This window comes from Misgurnus anguillicaudatus, chromosome 16 (assembly GCF_027580225.2).
Source record: "Misgurnus anguillicaudatus chromosome 16, ASM2758022v2, whole genome shotgun sequence".
NCBI lineage: Eukaryota > Metazoa > Chordata > Actinopteri > Cypriniformes > Cobitidae > Misgurnus > Misgurnus anguillicaudatus.
In genome coordinates, this window is record NC_073352.2 from 714,539 (window position 1) to 739,372 (window position 24,834).

At 37.1% G+C, this 24,834-nt stretch overlaps 1 protein-coding gene across 3 annotated transcripts in view; it reads right to left on the minus strand.

Moving 5' to 3' along the window:
* The window catches only part of nup210 (nucleoporin 210), a 302,105-nt gene that overhangs the window by 165,701 nt on the left and 111,570 nt on the right, over positions 1 to 24,834 (minus strand). For 2 of the 3 annotated variants that reach the window (XM_073853990.1, XM_073853989.1), the window contains exons 7-11: positions 15,105 to 15,263; positions 13,234 to 13,302; positions 9,072 to 9,178; positions 7,086 to 7,226; positions 6,786 to 6,923 (exon numbers count right to left, since the gene is read on the minus strand). In XM_073853990.1, the coding sequence (XP_073710091.1) occupies positions 6,786 to 6,923; positions 7,086 to 7,226; positions 9,072 to 9,178; positions 13,234 to 13,302; positions 15,105 to 15,263 (614 nt within the window). Of the gene's footprint in view, positions 1 to 6,785; positions 6,924 to 7,085; positions 7,227 to 9,071; positions 9,179 to 13,233; positions 13,303 to 13,382; positions 13,727 to 15,104; positions 15,264 to 24,834 lie in introns of those variants that run through there. The other variant, XM_073853991.1, reaches the window with a different exon arrangement.

The window sequence follows — 24,834 nt, forward strand, 5'->3', positions numbered from 1 at the left end:
ACTCGAACTCTGGTAATGGTGACTCGACTTGGACTCGACTCGGACTCTTCTTTGGTGACTCAGACTCGAACACTGGGACTCGAGACTCGACTCTGACTCGACAGTTGGTGACTCGACTACAACGCTGATATATAAATATAAGTCTGACTATAAAGTTATAAGTTTAAATATATAAATGTAAGTCTGAATATATATTTATAAGTCTGAATATATAAATGTAAATTGTGAATATATAGTTATACGTTTGAATATATCAATTTAAGTCTGAATATATAAATGTAAGTTTAAAAATATTATACATTTGAATATATAACTTTATTTATCATTTATTTTTCTGTTATCTGAATTTATTCTTGTCAGCATCAATAAAACCATTTATCATACACCCATACACCAGGTGCAATGCAGCGCAAATCACGATGCAAGTGTTTTTTGCTAGTTTCAGCCCAGTGCAGTTGTCATTTTCATCTTCAGCGCCAAGTTGTTTACAAAGCAAATACATTTGCGCCCATGAGCGTTCTGGTCTGAAAACGAGATGTATTCAGGAGCATTGTTGGCGGGTTGCTATTTTCAGCACTGTTTCCTTAGTATTTTTGTCTTATTTTTAGTAGAAATATCTAAAAATTCTTAAATTAAGCTTTTTCTTGATGAGCAAATGAAAATACAGTGAGAAAAATAAGTATTTGAACACCCTGCTATTTTGCAAGTTCTCCCACTTAGAAATCATGGAGGGGTCTAAAATTGTCATCGTAGGTGCATGTCCACTGTGAGAGACAAAATCTAAAAAAATCCAGAAATCACAATATATGCTTTTTTTAACAAATTTTTTGCATGATACAGCTGCAAGTATTTGAACACCTGAAAAAAGTAAAATGTTAATATTTGGTACAGTAGCCTTTGTTTGCAATTACAGACGTCAAACGTTTCCTGCAGTTTTTCACCAGGTTTGCACACACTGCAGGAGGAATTTTGGCCCACTCTTCCACACAGATCTTCACTAGATCAGTCAGGTTTCTGGCCTGTCGCTGAGAAACATGGAGTTTGACCTTCCTTCAAAGATTCTCTATTGGGTTTAGGTCTGGAGACTGGCGAGGCCACGCCAGAACCTTGATATGCTTCTTACAGAGCCACTCCTTGGTTATCCTGGCTGTGTGATTCAGGTCATTGTCATGTTGGAAGACTCATCCTCGACCCATCTTCAATGCTCTGAGGGAAGAAGGTTGTTCCCCAAAATCTCGCAATACATGGCCCTGGTCATCCTCTCCTTAATACAGTGCAGTCGCCCTGTCTCATGTGCAGAAAAACACCCCCAAAGCATGAAGCTACCACCCCCATGCTTCACAGTAGGGATGGTGTTCTTGGGATGGTACTCATAATTCTTCTTCCTCCATATATATATTTCTGCATCTGTACCTGTGTAGCTAATGGACTTAATCTAATGTGACAAAGCTAATCTTACTAATACAAAACCAATATATATGTTACAAAAGAAAGCAATAAGGATTGTAAAACAGGCTGACAATTATGAACCAACAAATAAATTATTTATAAATTTACAAGCTTTAAAATTTGTTGATTTAATTGACCTTTATACTGCACAGATCATGTATAAAGTTTATAAGAATTTACTTCCAAATTGTGTACAGAGGATGTTCAAAATAAGAGAAAGTCATTATAACCTAAGAGGAATGTATATGTTTATAAAAGTAAGGGCAAGAACCAATATAAAAGACAGATGTATATCTGTTAAAGGACTTAAACTATGGAATAATTGTGACAAGGAATTAAAATTGTGTACATCACTCAGTACATTTAGGAAAATGTTTAAAAGTAAGGTGATAAATAATTACAAAAAATCAATATGAATAATTAAGTACGATATATATTTATATATATTTTTTTCTGTTTGTTTTCTCTTTGTGTACCTTTGTATTTATATCTTCATAAATTGTCTTATGTAACTGTATGTTTATTTTGAATGGACCAATTCGCTTATTGCGTAATTATGTATAAAGGGTAGGCAAAATAAGCATAAGCTTCAGCCTGCACCTTTTTCGGTTGATATGTATGTATATATATATATTTTCTTTGTTTTGGAAATTATGTGTGAGGACCAAAATAAATGTTGTTGATTGATTGATTTATTGATTACATGTCAGTATAATTTCAAGCAATTTTGGAGAATTAGAGTCTTTCTTGTAAGTAAATTAAAAGTCAGCTTTAAGAAAACAGCAGATGTCTATTAAAAAAAGCAAAAGTTGGTATGTATGGTTATGTTCTCAATAATACAGCTGTTTGATTGATTTAACACTCAAGCATTTAGTTAAGCAGGTTCTGTTAATTTAAATAATAAATAAGTATAATATAATTATTATCATATACAAAACACAAATATCTTTAGCATAGATATCTTTACCATGCTTCAAAACGCAACGCAGCACAACGTCATTTAAACAACTGAAGTTGCATGATATAAATTGATACATTGTTATACTATTTAAATCACACAGATAAGTTGGTTATGTCAGCAGCCAAAGCTATACCTTTTCACAGGCTTGTGAATGTAAACTGACCTGAAAGTGATGCACGGTTTCATTTTGGACTTTTCTTTTACATTTGAAGACAGAATGTGTCACGATCTTGGTCTGATCGACGTTCCGTCTTTTTGCTTCTCTGTGTTTGTTTTGTATTTTGACAGCTCCACACGTGCGCGTTTCTCACCAGGGCGATCTCATTATTGATTATTTCCTGCACCTGCATCCTTCACCTGTTCCTGATTTTCTCCCCATTTCGTTTGGTATTTAGTCTCCCTGTGTTCATTGTTCTTCGCGAGTTCATCACTGTTATGTCTTGCCTCAGTTCTTGTCTACACTGTAAAACCTATAAGTTAACTCAACTCAAACCATTTAAGGAAACCGGTTGCATTAAACCATTTAAGTTTTAAAACACATACATTTGAGTACTGTGAACTTAAACAAATTGAGTCATACATGCAGGAATATACATTTTTCGGAGTTTGCTGTATCGCTATTACCGCCCTGCCAGACTGTCTTAAATAGAGAAATAAGTTAATTCCTTGATTTGCGTTGTTGATTCATTTATAAATAATTCCCCTAAAGGCTTTAGTTTATGCGCAAAAAGCATTAAAATGAGAACATGATGATTACGCTTTCTTTGGTGAAAAAATAATAAAATAAATAAGCCTACATGAAATGTGTTTCACTTAAATAATTATCAAATTAACAAAACGAATTCAAAAGTAGCCTATAGCCTATATGAGTTTATTTTTTGTGTGACGCACTCCAAATCCGATGCAGCACAAAAAACTTTTTTTTACCTATTTAAAAAGCACAATGGCCCTCATTTATCATTCTTGCGTAGAAACGGGCGAATATGTTGGCGTAAGATTATGCTTACACTACTCTCACCGCCTGATTTATGAAACTGTGCGTACCGTTGATATTCAGGTGTACGCAATATCTGCCCTTCATAAATACCGCGGCCGAAAACGATCGTCATTAGAATAACAAGCCCATATAAATTCAATTCTCCGCCTCCCCCACGCCCTCATTTTACACCATTGACACACGAAAGACGGCAAAGAAGAGAATCCGGGAAAGTGAAAAGAAACAAAATTGTTTTATTTGGGAGTTTAAAGAGTGGGATTAAAGACACATTTATAATTGGATGACAATTTGTAATATTCTTATTTTTATTTTTATTATTAATTGATATTTAGAAGAATAATTATTTATTATTATTATTATTTACTGTTGCCTACATCTAAATTCTATGTCTGCTTAATGGTTCAGTTAAAAAATTTTTTAATAATATTTTAAAATGATGTAGTAACTTTTGTAGTGTGTTGTTCTGTATTTACATACAGTTGTTTGTTAGCTGTATCTTAGATCCAGTTTGATACGGAGCTCCGGATATAATTCAAATTAACAATTTGTTTCCACGACATCCACATGTTTTAGCTAAGCTAATTCATAATTTTAAGTAATAATAATTGTAACAGTAATTACGAAATATTCTAAATATTATAATAATTAATTCCAAGGAACAAACTGTTGAATATTGGGAACAAATTCTAAATTTATGGCCATACTTTAGACTAAATAAGAAAAAGAAGTGTCCATAATGTAGCATAAAAAATTATTCATGGCCATAATTTTGTCCGCATGTCATCATGATCGGATTTACGGCTCCATTCAACACAAGCATTTTACCTTACCTCATCTGTATTTATTTATCATCGAATGGTGCGTAACTAGCTTACCTTTTATTGCATTACCATGTTTTCGTAGCACATCCTTGTGCTTTCTTGCAATGTGCCGCTTCAGATTCCAGGAAGAATATTTGCTAACTCTTTACAGTCTATTGCTAGACGTTTTTACAGATTCTCGAACTAGCAAATTATCAAAGGGCGTTCTGGGTTCAACGAGCGGTGCTGAGGGAGCGGAATTTTCGGAAAGGCGCTTTTTGATGGTAATATTACCGCACCGCTCAACGCTCCGCTCCCACTAAGCTCCGTTCACATGCTCGCTCTGAAACATCAGGTAAAGCGCACAGGCTCTCAACTGAAGGAATATATGCATACAAATCAAATGCTTTGGTAAAGTCTCACAAATTAAACATTGAACATTGTTGCATAAAAATAAACACTGAAGTTTATAATTACTATGTTTTTTTTACAGTGGGTCATAATATATCATATATTTTAGTTTGTCAGTGCGTTTTGTCGTGTTAGGAAGTGTTTGCGCATTTCTGCACTAACTCAAAATGTGCGTACACCACCTCCTGAGCTGGCGTAGGATTTGAGCGTGCCGTACGCCAACGTCCATATTGATAAATCTCAAAGTCACCGTGGTTTTGGGTGTACGCAAGGTGTACGCTGGAAATTTGGTGTACGCACTTTTGATAAATGAGGGCCAATGTTTTGTTATTATTGTGCAAGTAAATATACCCAATTACAGTTTTGAATGTTGTTTTACTTTTATTTGTATGACCATAATTTAAGGTAATTTAAGGTAATGCAGGATGCAAGCTCATCACGCGTTTCATGCCATCACCGGCGCGGGATTACACAGGGCAGCGAGAAAGAGACATTAAACTTTAAACATTTAACATTCTACTTGTGTTTTTTTGGACATCTTTTTGGAATCACTGCAATCATATCATCAATTTATAAGGTATAAATATAAGTGCAGCACTTATGAGTGTTCAAACACTGCTGACAGCTCAGCTGTCAATCTGCAGTGCCGACCGTCATGGTCCTGTGTTCTGCATGAAGATCTTTAAAAGTTTTTATTTACTTCACGATTTGCGGTGCGTTCAGTTGCAGCCTTTATGTCAAACGGGCGGGTATGAAATAAATCGATGCTGATGTCGGATAACAGGTCAAGTGTTATTTTAATCGCGCGGATGCGGATTATCAAACAGGACTGTGCATGCATCGTATAAGGAAAATGGAATGACAACATGAAAATGATAAAATAGCCTACATGTTTATATTCTGTATTAAACCACCATGGGCGCTAAACTTACGGTGTTAAAGGGACAGTTCACCCAAAAATGAAAATTCTGTCATCATTAACTCTCCCTCATTTTGTTACAAACCTGTATAAATTTCTTTGTTCTGATAAACACGAAGCAAGATATTTTGAGGAATGTTAATAACCAAACAAAGCATGAGCCCCATTCACTTCTATAGTAGAAAAAAATAATACTATGGAAGTGAATAGGGCTCATGAATGGTTTGGTTACAAACATTCCTCAAAATATTTTCATTCATGTTCACTAGAACAAATACATTTATACAGGTTTGTAACAACATGAGAGTGAGTAAATTATGACAGAATTTTAATTTTTGGGTGAACTATAAATCCGATGCGGTCAAAAATTAGGGTGCACCTAACTTTTGTGCTGGTGCACCTAAGAGAAAATGTTAGGCGCACCAGTGCAACCAGTGCAAAAAGTTATTCTAGAGCCCTGCATAACACAGACGGCGCTTGCAAATATCCACTCTGTATACTCTGACTCCGCCCATATCAAACAAACACATTGCTTGATTCTAGACCGTCTGCTTTGTGCTTGGTCTTTACACATTAATCGCGACGATTGTCTTTAACTAATCTTGGGGCGCACATATCGTTATCATGATAAAAAATACGATTAATCGTGCAGCCCTACACACTCTCCTCATTCACGAATTTACTCACACTCGGTTTTTGTATGTCCATCGCATTTTGACTTTTCTCGTTTCTTGTCACAGCGAATTTGCGTTTCTTTTGCTTCCGCCATTGTCGCTTCACTTGTAGAGAGGCATCAGAGTGGCACGCATGGGATTATGGGAATTGTAGTTCTCGCGTCCCTCCACTCCCTCCACTTGGCCGGAAAAAAACGACACATGTTGCCCGGAAGACCTAACGTTTTACCGAATCGTGACCACAGTGGTACCGGGAAAATACTGTTACATCCCTAGTATGCACACTTTCTATTTATAATATAGTTACACAATATATACTATACGTCACATAGATCCAAGTGAGCTGAGGCCTGGAACATATAAAGTGTACTATGAGTGCAGGTCTACAGGGACGTGGGGAAAATTACACTTGATACACGGCAACCGTGCCTACTGTGGTTATGTCCTTATTCGCCTTGTCACATACCTATCCTTATCATTCTTCACTTCAACTCAACAATCTTTGGTCTTTGTCTTGACTCAAATTCAGATGAGCTAATTACCACACTGCAATAATGAAGTCAAATAATTTTACCTTAATGGTATACTGGTATGCCCCTTCTTTAGGTTGCCATGGAAATGTAAGGATTGTAGGGGTGAGCACTATGGGGTTGTAGATCTCAACATCCTGCTCATTATGGACTGGAACAGGGAGCAGATGGATGCTACCTGCCTAAAGACACAACAATAACATCACTGAACACTGTGAAAAGGTTTTAAAAAACACTGTAAAGGGGTTTTAATGCAATAATCTTGACTGCTTCAGAGGTTAATGGAAACAGATGCGCTTTATGAATAAAATGTTCACATTTTATAAATGACAGAAAAACATTACTTGATCAATAACAGCTTTCAGTGTGCCATCAATGATGGTTTGACCACTTTTCAAGGCTTTCACATAGTGGTAGGATCCATTAAGAGATGATTCCAAAACCTCAAAATACATTGCTGGGAATGTGGTTTCGATACAAACATTCTGAAATAAGAAATAAGAAATTTAGTAACATTTGCTTTTAAATTCCCCCTCACCAAACTTCATAATAAATTAATAGATCAAATTGAACAAGTACAGTAATTGACCCAAAAAAATGTAATTTGAAACTGATGTGGTCACCTTTCTTCATTTCCAGGGGTGCCCAAATTCGGTCCTGGAGTGTTGGTGTCTGCAGAGTTTAGCTCCAACTTGCCTCATCATATTTGCCTCAAAGTTTCTTGTATGTTTAGTAAGACCTTAATGAGCTGCTTCAGGTGTGTTTGATTGGGGTTGGAGCTAAACTCTGCAGGACACCGGCCCTCCAGGACCAAGTCTGGGAACCCCTGGTCTATACACAAATGAAATGGGTGGTTCAATGGTATTTCATGCATTCTGACTTATTAACACAGTTTAAGAGTTGTTTCCTCATGCTTAACATAGGCAAAGTGTCAAAAAAGCAGTTGGATGTGTTAAAGAGTATTTCTGTGCCGAATGCACTTTGCCAGGGCTCGTACAAGTTTCGAAAAGTTTTTATCGATTACGGGCCCAGCTGATGTTTCAGGGGTTTCTATACATATCACTTTTTATATGCACTTCCCCGAAAAACCCCACCCACCCGTCAATCAGCGGAAGACGCTAAAACTTACAAACATCACTTCACGCGATAGCTTGTTTAATATCAAGACTTAACAATGGCACGAAAGCCGAAGTGTTTTTGGATGTAAGGAGAAGAAAGCCAGCATTATGGAAACAATGGATATAGTTTGTTTATCCGGGGTAGCAGCGGAGTTTTGTGTGTGTGTTTGTACAACGCTGGATTTCTCAACCGGGTCATGAGTTGCATGCGGTAAGTTTTGAAATAGGCGGGCAAAAGTGCATATTATATAAATGACATGAACATGTAATGAATCATAAGTTAAAGGTATTGCGGATAATTTTCTATTTCCGGGTGGATCATTAAGACTATTGGTCCTCCAAGTTGTCAATCAAGATTGTTGCGAAGGCGGAGAAGGCGGTTCTTTTCTAAAATTCGAGAAAATCCTCCACTATACCTTTAAACAGCGTTGTATAGTGTTGCATTACTTGTACTCGCTCCTCCCGCAGTAGTAACTCCTCAATTTTTACATACGTTATCGGAAAGATTCTGTAAAGCTAATCTGTCTTTTATAAAAAAATATATTACAAGCATATAAAATAGAAAAGAAAGTTACAAATAAAGTTAGTATTTAGGTACAGAAATAGAATCAAACAAATAATAACACTGCTTTCATTCTATAAGTTAAGTATAATTTATCTATTTAAAGCTATAAAAGTGATTTTCCATTTGTCTTCTGTAGTTTGACACAAACATAAGCATTTCTTATAAGTGGAACTGTACCTTTAAGAACGGATAAGCACAGATCCATACACTGAAACATCTGATTTTCTTTTCTGACTGCGTGGACCAGCCGTCAATCAGTCAAGCATTAAACAATTTGTATTAACAGTATTTCATGCAATATTTTGCAATCCATACCGATAAAATCCTTTGTTGAATGTTGAATGACGACAAAGCGTGAGTCTACAAACAACACGCTTAAACCCCCCACCATCGCAAAATTAAACTCAGCAGATTTACGTAATATAGACAAGTCATTCCACCAGGTCAGAAAATACAGAAATCCGTATTTATCAGGAAAAAATCACATCCCTGCTATGTTAGTTTTCAAAAAAGACTGAAAATAGTTGTACCTTTTATCATAATATTATAAAGATCTTTAAAGTTGTGTTTGTCATCTGTATATTGGTTTATTTGTACATCATTCTGAAAAGCCCAAAAACATTGTAAAATGTCCAAACCCAACTTACATCAGACAGATGAATTTTGTGGCCTGATTTATCAAAGACTTCAATGAAGATCTCGTATGTTCTCTGTGTCTCAAGTACCCAGCGATCCTCAGGCTGAATCTTAAATGCTGGTAAACAAGACATCCAAAGAGCTTTTAATTAAAGTACAATAAATATTTATCAATAAACACCATAACCACCCATTAAATGATATGAATATTGCCCAAAATACAGTCTTTAGCCTAACACTAACATTTGCCAGTTAAATATCTCACTTATTTACATTTATTTTTTTGCATGAAACTATTCTTTTCATCTTGAACAAAAGGTTTTATCTTAATTTGGGTGCTGTATTGTTTTGACACGTACAAATAAGGTTTCTAATAACATCACAGAGCAATGATGTGAAGTAGTAAAATTTCCCTGTCTTTGCCTGGTATAGTGTAATAACATCCTAGCCTGGTCCAACCAGACTCTCGTACATTCATTTCATTTGTACAGAGAGTCTGGCCACGCTCCATTGCAAAGCGTTATTTCTGTTAAGGAGGGTCCTCTGTTGAAGTTTAAAACTATTGGATCTGCCCAGAGTCACTCAGGATCTGCCATAGGCGCTCCTAACGTGTGGTCCTGACGTATATCATGCGCCGAAACCGGACGGAAACAACAAGTCCGAATGATCAGACAAACAAAACTTAGCAAACATTGTTCTTGCTCCGGCTTTTACTTCTGTATATTCGGCAGTTTTGCAACAACGGGCCGAATAGCTTTTCTCACGTCTTTCTCCGCTGTCATTACTGAACTACAACTCAAACTGACGCACGACCTCAAAGTCATCGTTCTTAGCCACCCCCCTCTGTTCACTGATTGGACCTGCAGATTTTTGCAGGAGAAAACTAAACTCTACACAGCAGTCCCAGACGTAGTACTGAAGCGAAATGAAAATTAAGCGGAAGCACGTAGGAGGGCGGAGCAAGGCTAATAGTGCCCTCCAGTCGGGCTACCAAAACGTATCTCTACCCTGCCTGTCAGGCTATCTTAAAATATATTTTAATGCGTTTGCATACTCTGACAGAGAGGTTGGGAAATTATGTTTTATGTTATTTATGTAATTATATGTAATTCATGATCTTCCTAATTTATCATTGATGATAGAATCCATACACAGTGAAGAGAATTCCCATCATGCACACAAAATGGTTATAACTGACAACTAAGGAAAATACCAAATCCAGTATCTCAGAAAATTTAAATATTGTGAAAAGGTTAAATTTTGAAGACACCTGGTACACTCTAATCATCTAATTAACTCAAAACACCTGCAAAGGCATTTAAATGGTCTCTCAGTCTAGTTCTGTAGGCTACACCATCAACGGGAAGACTGCTGACTTGACAGTTGTCCAAAAGACGACCACTGACACCTTGCACAAGGAGGGCAAGACACAAAAGGGCATTGCAAAAGAGGCTGCTCTCTGTCCAAGCACATAAATAGAGAGGCGAAGGGAAGGAAAAGATGTGGTAGAAAAAAGTGTACACGCAATAGGGATAACCACACCCTGGAGAGGATTGTGAAACAAAACCCATTCAAAAATGTGGGGGAGATTCACAAAGATTGGACTGCAGCTGGAGTCTGTGCACAGGCGTATGCAAGACATGGGTTTCAGCTGTCGCATTCCTTGTGTAAAGCCACTCAGACAGCGTCAGAAGCGTCTCGCCTGGGCTAAAGACAAAAAGGACTGGACTGCTTCTGAGTGGTCAAAAGTTATGTTCTCTGATGAAAGTAAATTTCATTTGGAAATCCGGGCATTTGCTTTGGAAATCAGGGTCCCAGAGTTTGGAGGAAGAGGAGAGGTATGCAGTCCACGTTGCTTGATGTCCAGTGTAAAGTTTCCACAGTCAGTGATGGTTTGGGGTGACATGTCATCTGCTGGTGTTGGTCCACTGTGTTTTTTGAAGTCCAATGTCAATGAAGCCATATACCACGAAGTTTTAGGGCACTTCATGCTTCCTGGTGCTGACCAACTTTATGGAGATGCAGATTTCACTTTCCACAGGACTTGGCACCTGCACACAGAGCCAAAACTACCAGTACCTGGTAAAAAACCATGGCATCACTGTTCTTAATTGGCCAGCAAACTCGCCAGACCTTAACCCCATAGAAATCCACGCGGTATTGTATAGAGGAAGAAGCAATATGCCAGACCCAACAATGCAGAAGAGCTGAAGGCCACTATCAGAGCAACCTGGGCTCTCATAACACCTGTGCAGTGCCACAGACTGATCGACTCCATGCCACGAGTATTGCTGCAGTAATTCAGGCAAAAGGAGCCCCAACAAGTATTGAGTGCTGTACATGCTCATACTTTTCATGTTCATACATTTCAGTTGGCCAAGATTTCTAAAAAACTTAAGTAATTCAAATTTTCTGACATACTGAACTTGGGATTTTCCTTAGAAATAAACATTTTAAATATATCAGTCTGTGTGTAATGAATGAATACAACATATAATTTTCATATATATATATATATATACACACACAAGGTAGAAGCTATATATACACTCACCGGCCACATTAATAGGTATACCTGTCCAACTGCGCGTTAATGCAAATTTCTAATCAGCCAATCACATGGCAGCAACTCAATGCATTTAGACATGTAGACATGGTCAAGACGATCTGCTGCAGTTAAAACCGAGCGTCAGATTGGGGAAGAAAGGTGATTTAAGTGACTTTGAAAGTGGCATGGTTGTTGGTGCCAGACGGGCTGGTCTGAGTATTTTTAGAACTGCTGATCTAGTGGGATTTTCACACACAACCATCTCAAGGGTTTACAGAGAATGGTCCGAAAAAGAGAAAATCTCTAGTGAGTGGCAGTTCTGTGGGAGCAAATGCCTTGAAGCCAAAGGTCAGAGAAGAATGGCCAGCCTGGTTCGAGCTGATAGAAAGGCAACAGTAACTCAAATAACCACTCGTTACAACCAAGATATACAGAAGAGCATCTCTGAACACACAACATGTTGAACCTTGAGGCGGATGAGCTACAGCAGCAGAAGTCCACACCTGGTACCACTTCTGACAGCTAAGAACAGGAAACTGTGACTACAATTTGCACAGCCTCACCAAAATTGGACAATAGAAGATTGGAACAACGTTGGTCTGATGAGTCTTGATTTCTGCTGCTACATCAGATGGTAGAGTCAGAATTTGGTGTCAACAACATGAAAGCATGGATCCATCCTGCCTTGTATCAACGGTTGAGGCTGGTGGTGTAATGGAGTGGGGGATATTTTCTTGTCACACTTTGGGCCCATTAGTACCAATTGAGCATTGTGTATTGTTTCTGACAATGTTCATCCCTTTATGACCACAGTGTACCCATCCTCTGATGGCTACTTCCAGCAGGATAACGCACCATGTCATAAAGCGCAAATCATCTCAGACTGGTTTCATGAACATGACAATGAGTTCACTGTACTCAACAGGCCTCCACAGTCACCAGATCTCAACCCAATGGAGCATCTTTGGGATGTGGTGGAACGGGAGCTTCGTGCCCTGGATGTGCAGCCGACAAATCTGCAGCAACTGTGTGATGTTATCATGTGAATATGGACCAAAATCGCTGAGGAATGTTTCCAGTACCTTGTTGAATCTTTGCCACGAAGGATTAAGGCAGTTCTGAAGGCAAAAGGGGGTACAACCTGGTACTATTAAGGTGTACCTAATAAAGTGGCCGGTGAGTATATATACACACACACACACACACACACACACACACACACACACACACACACACACACACACACTATTTTCAGCTGCTGCGCAACATCACTGCGCCTCCGGCAGCCTGTCAGTCACGATGTAACTATAGAAGAGTCAAGTTTTAAATACGAAAAATAAATATTGGTTATTTTTTTGTGCAATGCTAATGGTCTAATCAGATTCAATAGCTAAGCTATGCTAAAAGTGGTAGCGCCAGACCAGGAGATCAGCTGAATCGATTTCAAAAAGGTAAAAATCAAATGTTTAACTCTAGGGGAGCTGGAAAATGAACATATTTTCAAAGTGGAGTGTCCCTTTAAAGCCTATATCCATAACAACTACATTATATCCTGTTTTCCTTGGTCAAAATGTAGAAATATAGATTGTGTTCATGTAAAGCTGCAAACTAGTAATGAGACTAACCTAAGTATCCAGGCTCCACCACATATATGGTGCTGTTGGGCAGACGAGAAACTCCCTGCATTCCAAGACCTTAACAATCAGAATAAAGGAAACCTAAAAGTGATGATCAAATTCAATTTAAAAACATTAACATTGTTTTATAAGCTAACCTGAGCTAGGGCTGTCAAGGTAACCACAATCCTGTGATATGGCGCTAATCACGCAAGGTGACAACCACTGCAATAGTCACGTCATCTTTTTCATGATGCTATGCCCTTCTTGCATTTACAAAAAATATATTTCTTTTTTAATCTTTCATCTTTATCAATAAAAAAATGTAACAATACCAGCTACATAATAATAATAATATAGCTTATTTACAGTGGCAAGAAAAAGTATGTGAACCCCTAGGAATAAAATGCTTTTAGTTTATGGGTTCACTTACGTTTTCCTCCAGCACTGTGAATGTTTAATGGGTGTTTTAAAAAAAGTCACAAGAAACTAGAATTATTTGTGTGACATTTGCACATTGTGTTTGTCTATTGTTGTGACCTAGATGAGGATCAGTTCACATTTTATGGCAAACACTGTAGAAAACAAGTTCATTCCTAGGGGTTCACATACTGAACGTATGACACCAGGATGAATGATGTGATACCGTAGGGCTGGACAATAATTCAATATCAATATTTTGAGTTAATAAAAAAACAATGATATGGTTTCTAAACATCGTAAATCAACCTATAATGGTCATGTCATGACACATACAAATCCAGAAATTTCACTTTAGCAGTCGCCACGACATGACTAGATACGCAAGTTTGGTCATCATATTGCAATAAGGTTACATTACAGTCACATATTTTGGCTAGCTGGGAACTTGTCTAAATTTATGGAGCCTTGTTCAATACAGAACAAAGCGGTGTCTTAATTAAATAAAAAGGAGCAAGTATTAATGAGGCATTTTTAATAATATAGATATACGTTCATTTATATACTAATATTATTATACTAATATATGATTCCATGAGTATGAAAACAAAGTAATTATTTTGTTGAAAAAGAGTTTGTTGAAATTATATAATTTCAGAACAAGCTTAAAGGCTATCCATAACAACTTTCATTGAGGCTATATCCATAACAACTACATTATATCCTATGTTTCTTGGTCAAAATGTATATAGAAATATGTAGGTAAAAAATGAAGTGAAGAGTCTGAAAGTGTTCAGTCTCTTCACAATAAAGCCACCTGCATTACATCAGCTGCAACTCATTCATCTGTGGTGCGGATATTGCAGATACACAAAGATAAAACCTTCAAAGGTTATTATTTAAAGCGGTTGAAAATGTTGCTAATTATATTAGGGCGCTTTTGTGTTGATCGATTTCATTAAATATTTTTTTTTTACTTTAAAACTGCATTTAGAGTCAGGCGACGCTAATTCTGTCATCTTAGTTTCACTTCGCGTGCTCAGGGATTTTCATATATTCACTGTATAATTTAACGAAATACGAATAGCCTAGTATATTTACATTTTGAATAATTTACCATCTAAATAGTAACTTACTTATTTGGCCCGTATTATAGATCGTGAACAGTGCGTTTTTTGCGGTTGCTTGTCAGTAGCGCAATAATAGGTGGTTACTAAGACAGCCCTATTCACCACAGCTGTATTTTTTAAGTGAACAACTAGTTCTTGTTAAACACACAATGCATTAAGCATGATATCAAAGTATTGCAAGAGTGACTTAAATCTGTGCTAAACAATGCAGATGTCTAACTAAAACTAATTAAACATTGGCTGTCAAAATTAAGACTGTATTGTCACAGTGACTAGGAAGCTTTCAAAGTCGAGGGTTTTTTTCCAGGTGAAAGGGTCAGTGAAGGATACTCTTGTGCTCCAGTAAGATATTGGTGTGACCACGTTGAAGTGCAAACACAGTTGAGCTGCTCTGGTCTAAGCTCGCCACAGGGAGCTCTGGGTTTCCATCAGAAGCAAGCACATTGTTCTGGAGGTGAAGCCCATACTGGTCACATGGCATGGACAGCTCTGTAAGTAAAAGACACACCGTCATAAATTCATCTCACTTCAAAAACCACATCCCTACTTCTTACCCCTGACACAATTTCATAATCCTACTTTTCATTACACAGACCAGTCAATGGGACAGAAAAATACATTTCATAGATTAGAAATATAAAATAATAAAACTGTCACCATTTACGAAGCCTTGTGTTGTTGCAAACTCGTATAATTTAAAATAATTTGTTTTCGACAAAAGACAAAGAAAATCTTGAAATGAATTTTAAATATATATATAGTATATTTTTCCATACAATGAATGAATCTATCAGTTACTTACGTACACTCAGAGTCATATAAAGAGAGAGTTACGACACGCTTTGATATTGCTGCCGCGCGGTCACATGATTCATGTAACGTTCTACATATCCAAACAAAGTCGGGCTGTCAGTCTGTTTGCATAGGTTTTCAGCTATTTTAGGTAGGGATGCGCCGATCCTAATCGGCCGATAACGGCATTAAATGACGCGATCGGCACTCGCTAAAATTGCCGATCTCATGAGCCGATCTTTCTGTTTACTTTTGTCATCATAGCGTTCCTGATGCGGCTGCAATTAGAGATGTGGGATTTGATTTTGTTTTACTAATCGTGCTGTTTATAATCTTAATTCATGTGTATTGTTACAACAATGATTTCTGTGCTGATTAATGTAGAAGATTGCCCTGTAATAAGACATTGCCATATAAGGATGAAATGCTCGAGGGCACAAAATGTTCTGTATATTGTGTGTGTATGGTATGCAACCCCCACAGGTATGTGGAGATGGAGTCAGATTCACGAGGAAAAGCAGCCTTTGTGGGTGGAGATTCTAAGAAGAAGATCGACGTCACATACTTTATAAATAACTGTTTTCCCCAAATGCTGGATGTTAGTTGCTTGCCTATTGTGGCCTTGAAACAACCCGGCGCGCTGTAAAACTTTTTCATATCTGATCAATAAATAGTTTAAGTTTTATTACGGTGTCTTCCCTCTAATTATGAATATGCAATGGACGCCTTAAAAGTCCAACAGAGACCATTTTACACAGTGCGAGCATTTTGTAACCCGTTGCTCATGTGTGACAGATTTGGATTTCTCTCTCTGCCTTTACAGAGATATGCGTATTTTCTATGAGGACGCGCTCCGGTCCTCAGCGCGATGCGTCTTCACATCCCTATCAAACAGCGTATACAACACATATCTATCGCGGACAATTGCATCCTCATGCCAAAAGTTTATTACTTGCATTAGTTTTGAAGTTTTAAACTTCCATTTTCCTCACAGCTGCTCTTGTTTGCGGACACCCGCCGCACGCATACACAGCAGCCTGTCATTAGTGCACGTGAACAGAGCGATATCTCTCACGTCTTAAAGCTACAGTATCCTAATTCATCTCTCAATAAAATTACTCTCTGCTCATCAGTGAAGAACTGTTGTACTTCATACGAATGCGTGTATATTTAATTCATACAGTAAAGACTGTGAAGTGTTTCATTTTAATCACTTATAACAGACATAAACCTTTTTAACCTGTTAACCTTTTTCCATTTTCTGAACCCCCCCACAAAAAATATCATAGCCAAACTAAAAAAGATAAAGTTTATGAAGCCTTTGAACTAAAAGCATAAGTTTGGTCTCATTTGAAAGCAGACACTTGGAAGTTTATTAAGAGGTGAAAATTAGTTACTGTCATAATGAAAAAAGTTGTTATAGAGAGCTTAAATTATACTTTTTTTATTAACTCCACCAAAGATATATGAAATATTGTTATGAAAAACTAAATGAAACTGGCCTTGGAGCAATCTAGAAATGCTCTGCAGATAAAGTCATGGGTCTGACCATGTTCTGTTTTAAATCTGAAGATGATACCTCTAAAACTCTGTATTTTATTAAATGTTTTTTAGACCCATGTCACGTAAATTTATTTAGAGAAAACAGCAAAAATGCTAAGCTAATGTTTGTTTATTTATATCTCACAACATCCTTAAAGTTTATTGTCCTATTGCTCCGTGTTTTAAATAGACTCATTAAATAAGCATCTGGATGAGTCATTAACAACTTTTAATCCGGGATATGGCTGTCTAAATGTTTATTTTATTATTATTATTAATAATTACTCATACATTCTATTTAGTGTTTTATTTCCTCCTTTTGTCTCAATTCACTTTCTTTTTATTAAATTCCTTTCTTACAAAAAGAAACTTACCTTAAAGAAGCTTTACCAGTCGAAATTATTCCTAGAAACATATATATCATATCTCCAGACAGCAGATGTTTACAGAACAGCTAGTACGTTAGCTTAGCATACCATCAAAACACGACAAATAAAAGCATTTATAATAAAACTCACTTTATAACATCAAAAGTCGTGTGCTTAAACAATCATGCGTGATCTGATGTGGCTTTGGATCATAAAATAAGACCGAAAATAAACAATTTTATGCTATTTATGCTGTTAGCTTTGCTCGATTAGCATAGCATTATAATATACAGTACTGTTATGAAAATACCAGACATAGCGTTAAAAATACAGACAAACCATATATAATCTTAATCGTGTTTATTGTCTCCATGTTTCAAAACATCTTATTTGCATGTTATTATTAAAACAGCGATCGATCGTTGCACGTCACTGTTCAAGTTCACAGCTGTGTCCCAATTCAAGGGCTGCGACCTTATGAGCATGGGACCTTAAAGATGAGCACTCGGTCTTTCAAGGTGGCAGCCTCAGAAGTTTGCGAAGAGAACTGAAATGAGACGATCTAACCTTCGGACGACCCATAATTGGAGTCACCTGCAGCACGCGCCTGTCAGCAGGACATAGCGGAAACGTTTCTGCCTTATTAAAATAAATATGAAATCAGAAAAATATTAATTTAGTTTAGAAAATATGACACGTTGATGTAGATTAAACTATTCAACAGTATATTAAATTAATCAACCTTAGAAATATATGCATCATAAAAATAATAATATTAACACAAAACATAACTTATAATACTAAAACGGTGAAAAGAAAAATGTTTGATAAATACACACTTTTATTTAATGAAGGTTTTAATTGTTTATTTTAGAATATCAAGCCGTTATATGCAGCCGTTGCAGAAGCGCACTGAATCTTGGGATATCCTCGGCTGTTAAGGATCCATTTGTTCTATTCTTAACACCGCGGAGAAATGAGGACGCATTTTGAGGCTTCATTCTAAGCATCCTTTGAATTGGGACGGCCTTACCAGCCTCAAGTCGCGCTGCTGTGACGCAATCGGTCTTAAAATACGTCCTTAGAAGGTCGCAGCCTTTGAATTGGGACACAGCCCACGTCTGACTGACAGCTGATCTCTGTCTTCTTCATGAGTGTCATAACAAGACTGTCTGACTTTAGCGCCCTCCGGCTTCACGTATGAATGAAACAAACTGAGTGTGAATGTCTGCAGACTCCAGCTTGCTCATATCGCCATGTTTGGAATAAAAATGGGTGAAATATTACCCCCCCTGCAGAAATTTGAAGTAAACATATAAAATTGAAGTCATATTTCTCCAAATATGCATACTTTGAATTAAAAGCCCAGATGGATGTTGTTTTATCGAGTGCTTTTATGACGATCACGGAGGAGTATTTTTATCAATGAGCGCGGCTGAGGGTTATATTTCAAATTAAAGGTATGTACCGTTTTTAATTTTCATAACTCCTGACAAAAATGAAGAAATTACTGTCACTATAGGATTTTCAGATTAAAATAAAGGTCAAAAACTAAATCTTAAGTCAAAACACTTGATGTATAGTTGTTTAATGTAAGTACATTTAAACTAACAGTAATTTAAATTATGTAAATAAATAGCTCTTCAGTGCGCTCACGCCCTCGCGCAGGCTATTATAGGCATATTACATTTCTCTTTGCAAGAAGAAATATTTGTTGTGCTTATTTATTTGATTCTCTATTAAAACAATAATATACCTAATTTATAGTTAGTTTCATTTCTACAAATGGTGCTAACTCGGCTATTCCTATATGAGTAAATATAAAAAAATTATTTTATTTAATATCTTTTATAAGCACAAACCTGTTTCCTAATTGCTGTAAGCAAAAACGCGTTAAAACAAGTCCATACAAGATAAACATTCAATTTATTAATTTCTAAATAGCATGCCATACATCAGGGCTATTCAATTAGTTTGTTGTGGGGGCCAGTTCATGAAAAGCATCACAAATGAGGGGCCGGAGATATAACAGATTTTAAATTGGCCAAGAGCAGTAAAATCAGGTGTATGTTTGTCAGCACGATACGCATACAGTGGTGCAGGTGCTGGGCTGTGAGCGATGGGCGATTAACTCGTTTTAATTGCATTCTTGTGTGAGAACGATGACGCGCATAATATTTGAGCAGTTAGTCTGCTTTGAATTTTGGAAAAACTTTTTGTCTAGTTCACAAAATCGTTTCAACGAGTTTCCTTTATTAAGACATCTAACGCAAATGTCATTGTGGATAAGCAAGTCGTTGAGCTGACATATCAGACAACAATTGTCGGAAACGGCAGCGTTTTTAAGCTGGAAATACAACAAATAAAGTTAAAACAGCCATAGAGACCGGTCTCTTAACTCACCACTGTCAGCTGTTGCATCTTGAGACGCGGGCGCGAGCGGGGGAGGCGATCGCATTCAACTTGTGGACCAAAGCGCAAATATAAACATGTGACACAGCTGCTCGCACCAGTCACGTGACTCGCGCTCTGCAGCTGAAACAGACGCACGCGCATCAACTCGGAACTGTAGGGCCCGTTGTCTAACTTACTTAATTTATTCTAGAGATGTCTTTTTTACAGACTACATAAAGGGCCGGATTAAATTACCTGGGGGGCCGGGTTTGGCCCGCGGGCCGCCAATTGAATAGCTCTGATGTAGATAATAACAACATCTTATTAACACTCAACAGTAATCAGTGTTTCCGCTATATACATTCTACAGTAGCGGCCCGCCACGTCTAAAACATCCCCGCCACACCTTCGGTTGTGGATAGAAGGGATACAGCAAATGAAATCTTGCCGGATGAGCACTGTTTTATCCTAATCCTTCACCCAAACCCAACTCTAAACACAAACTTTCACACGATTGTAGGATGTATTTGTATCTCATTTAGCCAGAGCCGCTGTTTTCATCCTAATAATCCTACCTCCAAATCTAATCATTAACTTTCCTGCATTTGCTGTATCCCTTCTAGACAAAACCCACGGCGGCAGCTCGCAAAATAAAGAGCCCTGTCAGACTGGCTGTCTTTAAAAATAAATGAATTCCTTTCTGGATTCGCGTTGTAAACTCATTTATAAATAAATCGCCTAAAATATAATAATTTCCCCCATGGGTTTAGTTTCATGCACAAATAGATTTAAATCAACAGATGATGATTAGGCTACGTCTGTGTTTTGAGAAATAATAATAAAATAAATAAGCCTACACGAAATATGTTACACTTAAATAATTATCAGATTGACAAAACGAATAAATTTGAAGTATTTGGGTTTCTGTTCTTTTTTGTGACGCGCTATAAAACCAAAGCAGCAGAAAGCACTAGGGATGTGCATTTATGTCAGTTTTTCATTTCGATTAATCCATAGGTCTGAAGAATGAGTACTCGATTAACTGGGGGCGGGGCAATCAAAGGGGCGGGGCGTACACGTCATGGTGAAAATGAAAATATTTTTATTAAAAACACTCAAATAAAACTTAATTTGAAGAAACTATGACAGAACAATGAACACATACTAGATTTTTAACCGTCTTTCATTTTTAATCATAAATGCATAAATGCATCATAAACGGCACATTAAACACATCCAGTCAAAGCTCAAGCTTCATAACATTAAGCAGCTTTAAGTCTTTTGCTATCATTTTAGCGTTTAGCTGTGTCGTGTCATCCTCTTACCTCAGTCAAGATGTAATGTTAATGCTCGTATGGCTCTCTGGTATCTCTTCACAATTGATGTTTAAATATGGGATGATAACCCATTGAACTTTTGACGGCGCTGTACATTTAGCACCTGACTGACTGTATTTCCGAAAATCACGGCATCCTTTAAACCATAGTGCCTCAGTGATGTAAGTTGTGGCCGGCTTCGCGGGCTGGCAGTCTGACGCACATTGCACGGATCGGCGGGTTCCTGCTGCGCGGAATTATCTGTTTGTTTTTGAATCACGCATGGTAATGTTACTGATGTCATACGTCAGTCTGCGTAGCTCGACGCGACGTCAAACACGCATCTCCAGACCCAGTCTTTACTACCACATGCGCTTGTAATGCTAACCAGACATCCAAATGCCCCCATATCCACAATAAATAAATAAACCCACATGATCATTCACTGTAAAAAGTGTTTCTGTGCCTTAGTAGATTTAAAAAAAATAAATTGAGTAAACTGTATTAAAAATTTTTAATTCTTGTTTTTTTAATCAAAATATGAGTTAAAATACAATAAAAATTGGAATAAATTGATTAATTCTAAATGAACACATTATTGAGTAAATTCAACTTAATTTTATTATCTATAATCGATTTAAATTTGTAAGAAAGAAATGAACTTATTAATTTTGTGTTAAAACTACATGAATTATTTTAGTAAACACAACTAACTAGGCAGTGGACTTGCAGTTCCCAGCATGCTTTGCATGGGACTGCATTTGGAGAGTGAAATTTGAATTGAAACTTTTTTTGTTTTGTTTTTAGTTTAGATTAGTGTTTAATGTTTATTTATCTTCGATATTTGGAAGAGTTTCTGTTTCTTCTTTGAGTTTTGTAGTTACCATTGTTCAGAAGACTGGTGCTTGTGCATAGACTGCATACTGAAGTATGTCGCGCTTTACAGCTGCCCAAAACGAAACTGAGTGGGTGTGTTGTTTGAATAAACATTTCTAGTCCTCATCTCACGGGATAAAAAACAACAACTAACCATAAATATGCTACCTGTACCAAGAAAAGAAGGTTTATCTAACTGAGTAATACTAGCACAATTAGTTAACTCAACTCAATTTTATTGCATTCATATTAAGTAATGTTAGTGTGTTCAATATACTTAAAAAAGGTTGAAAGTTGACTCAACCTAAAACTTCCCATGCAGTCACTTGCCTCACTTTTTATAAGTTAGATCTAGGTATTACTTTTTACAGTGTTGTTTTCATGATCGATCATCGATGCCACGTTCGAGTACTCGAGCAATCGAGTACTCGTGCCCATCCCTAGAAAGCACGTTATGTTTTTGATGATTTTAAATAAGCACAAGGTTTTCTCCTTATTGTGAGTTTACACAAATAAAAATACAACATTTACAGTTTATGTTGTTTTACTTTTATCTGTATGACAATAAATTTAGGGTAATTTAAGGTGCAAGGTCATCACGCGTATGATGTTCACCGGCGCATATCTACACCGACGCAGGGCAGGGCTGCGAGAAATGACATAATTACTAAAAAGACATAAAAACTTTCGATTTAACATATTACGAGTTTTTTTGGACAATCATTTGTAATCACTGTACTCATATTATCAACTTATCAGGCCATTTGTTATTCAGAATATAGGCTATAAGCGCAGCGCTCTGCTGACCGCTCAGCTGTCAATCTTCTGTGCTTCAGATCGACACTCACAAAGTTTCACATTTAAGATATTTGTCCAAAAACAAAAGGCTAAATACTGAATACTACTCATATGGGACTGTAAGACATTAATAGTCGAATCTGTTTGGAAGGAAATTTACATTTTTCCTGTGGGAAGAGAAGTACGTTGGTAATAAAAACTTGAGGCAGACGGTGAGACTGTTTCATCTGTTTCAGACAGCAGGGTCGGGGTACCCGCGGGTGAAACGCATAATATTTGAGGTAACGGGTGTATTGATATTAACGTGTCATTTGCATTGTAGATGCAGGTCGGGACTCAATAGGCAAGAGTTAACTGCAGGTCTAACATCCAACAGCAAAATTCGACTTGATTCCGATAGGTAGCAGTTTTTAAAGGGCCGTGTGCTTATTTGTGTTTAAGATCTGTCTGAAGACCGTTAAAGGTTTATATTTAACGGTGGGATTTGCGATGTGACCGGGTCGGGGTCTTTATGTCAAACAGGCCGGGTGTGGAATAAAATTGCTGCTGATGTTGGGTGTTCTGTCAATCTCAGCGGTGTGAACTATCAAACAGGACTGTGCGTGACTTTGCTACAGCTCTGTAACGCTAAACACGAGCACGAACTTTCACACTACATTAAAACTACAATTTAAGATCCGTACGAAGCAATAAAACGTATTTTTTAAGAAAATACAATTAAGATCAAACATAGAAAAGCAATATGCTATAAATATAAGTAAAAAAAATGACAGCATGAAAATGATAAAAAAATACATGTTTGTTTACTGTAACCTATATTCTACATAAAAAAAAAGTACATTTATAATCATCATGGGCGCCCCCTGCCGCCACAGCTGGAAAAAATCCTAGAGAAAACACTGAGTAATCCTCTGAACCAAAACAATACTGATAAACAAAATTAACCATACTATAGCAAATTAAACCCCTTATTGGGATACTCAAATACAACAACAACAAAGTAAAAGTTTTGTCACTGCACCAGACAAAAAAAATGAACACAAGCTCATATATATATATATGAGGGATAATGTACACTGCATACTAAAGCTTTCTAATGCTAACTTAGTCTGACAATGTCAATATGTAGCCTAGGCCTAGAGAATATAGTTGATATTATCTAATTAAACAGTACACAATGTACTGTATATAAAAGCTTTTTAATTTGCATTATTGTTTGCAGCTTATTATTGCATGGATCACAAAAGACTATTGTTTAACAAACTTGTCCTTTAACATGCCACAATAAATTACCTATATGGTATTTTAAACTAAAACTTCACATATGTACTCTGGGGACACCAAAGATTTATTTGACATATTAAAAAAGTCTTGTGAAATGTCTCCTTTAAGGGTACTACACTACAAAAGCAATCCGATCAAAAGGTTTTCGACTACCTCTGAATCTTGCACGCAGCTTCTTCAATTGTATGAATAAACCATGATTGACTTTGAGCAGGCAGCTCGCACTGTATGAAGAAACAGCACTTGATGCATGTGCATGTTGGCCGACGGTGTGGTGGTGCGGGGGCATGTGACGTCATTTTTTACACATTAAGGTTTTCAAAACAATTCCTCACATGCAATAACAGGGAATTAAGCTATCCAAACATAGTAGTGGGTGTTTACATCCAGGAAACAGACTTTATCTGTTCGCTTTTGAATCACGCATGGTACCGAAGTCATACGCCAGTCTGCGCAGCTCAACACGCCATTAAACACGCACCCAGTCTTTTCTACCACTTGAAAGGCTAACCTGACCTCCAAATGCCGCCATAACCCCACAAAAAAAACACGATCATCAATTTCGTGATCGATCGTCAATGCCATGTTCAAGTATTCGAGCATTCGAGTACTCATGTCCATCCCAAGTACATAAGAATGACTTTATTGAGCTCTTTAAAAGTACAGTACATGACAGTTCAGGGACTAGTG